The 1734-nt window shown below is 26.7% G+C and overlaps 1 protein-coding gene across 1 annotated transcript in view; it reads left to right on the top strand.

Moving 5' to 3' along the window:
* The first annotated feature begins 190 nt into the window (after window positions 1-190).
* LOC111242345 overlaps window positions 191-1734 on the top strand; it is a 5453-nt gene continuing 3909 nt past the window's right edge. The window contains exons 1-6 of the mRNA XM_022785142.1: window positions 191-205; window positions 309-395; window positions 524-709; window positions 825-992; window positions 1072-1125; window positions 1354-1546. Coding sequence (XP_022640863.1) covers window positions 191-205; window positions 309-395; window positions 524-709; window positions 825-992; window positions 1072-1125; window positions 1354-1546 — 703 coding nt within the window. The remainder of the gene's footprint in view (window positions 206-308; window positions 396-523; window positions 710-824; window positions 993-1071; window positions 1126-1353; window positions 1547-1734) is intronic.

The following is a 1734-nucleotide window of genomic DNA, read 5'->3' as shown; positions in this document are numbered from 1 at the left end:
GAGAGAGAAAGAGAGATTGACATTGTGTTAAGTGGTAGTTGTAAGAAAGATGATTCATATGTTGTTTTTTATATTGTATTTGTTGAGTAGTCATGTTAGTTTTAAAGTTGAGGGAATTCAAACTATACTAAAGGAGGAAGATTTGGATTTGGATTTGGAAAGACAACTTAAGATCATTAATAAGCCTCCAATGAAGACTATTCATGTATATGTCTCAACTTTGTTATGTTTTATGATGTGTTTCTTTTAGTTGATATCATATTACATGGTTTAATAATTTTGTTTGTGTTTTATTTTGAATTTGATAGACGGAGTTTGGAGACATTATTGATTGCATTGACATTTACAAACAACCATCATTTGATCATCCTTTACTGAAGGATCATAAGTTGCAGGTATATAACCAAAATCTTTAATTACAATTAAATTTGACTTTTATTTTCTTTCTAATATTAAGGAATAATTCTTCTTTTGTAATATTTTTCATGCTTTGATATTTGTTTGTTTATTATTTTAAATTTAGAGAAAACCCAACTTTCATAATGTGATTGGAGAGCCACGTCTAAAAACTACATCCATATTCCGATTGAGTAAAGATGATTGTCCGAAGGGAACTGTTCCTATACTCAGAACAACAAAAGATGATTTTATTCGAGAAAAATCAATGTTAAACAATCATATATTGACTAAAGATGTTCCTGGTGTTCATGTAAGATCTTTTTGTAGAAATAGTTTAACATGTTGGTATTTCATTTTTTATAAATTATATTCTATCTAATTTTTTCAATCTAACTTTTTATTTGTATGTATATTGAATTTTTTAGGTTGCCGAAGTTTCCCCTAAACCACATTTTGGTCCTTATTACGGAATAAGAGGAACAAATACTATTTATAATCCACGAGTTGATGAAAACTATCAAATCTCTATGTCTCATTTGTGGGTTCAAAATGGACCGACACAATTAGCTAACAAAATCTCATTAGGATGGCATGTAAGTTGTAATTTTCACATTAAAATTTTTTTTTTGTACAATAATAAATATTCTAATTAATTTAATGCATTGCTATCAGGTGAGTCCAGAACTATATAATGATTATGGAACCCATCTTTATTCCTCGTGGACGGTAAAGACATATGATTACCTTTTGTTTATGATTACTTTGTTTATAGAAATGAAAAACTGGATATGCTCTAATAAGTCTTTGGTACAAGAGAAGGATTTTTTTTTTCTTTTGAATATAATGTATAAGCATATAATTAAGCCATTGTGAGATCCTAAATAAATTTAAATTAATTAATTTATCATATTAATATCATTATTTAAAATCTGATGTTGTATTAGAAATTTACAGTCAGATAACTTCAAGAAGACGGGATGCTATAATATTCGGTGTGCAGGTTTTATTCAAATTCACAAAGATCATTATCTTGGTGTACGCTTTCCCAATGTATCTCGATATGGAGGACCAACTATAATGGATCTCTTCGATATTATTCAGGTCATAATAATTTTTTATATAATTTTCACTACAGTAAAAGATAGAGGTAGGTTTTACTTCTACGAGATTAATATATACTTTACTCATCGGTTATTCGTCAAAAAATAATTATTATTGAAGAATTTTTACTATTTTTGACAAATAAAACTATAAGTATATTAATTTTTTTTAATGAGTAGACATAATTAATACTAGGCATGATATATATATATATATATATATATATATATATAT

Source organism: Vigna radiata, chromosome 1 (assembly GCF_000741045.1).
Source record: "Vigna radiata var. radiata cultivar VC1973A chromosome 1, Vradiata_ver6, whole genome shotgun sequence".
Taxonomy (NCBI): domain Eukaryota; kingdom Viridiplantae; phylum Streptophyta; class Magnoliopsida; order Fabales; family Fabaceae; genus Vigna; species Vigna radiata.
The sequence above is the reverse complement of the archived record's forward strand: the minus strand, read 5'-3'. Positions and strand labels throughout refer to the sequence as shown.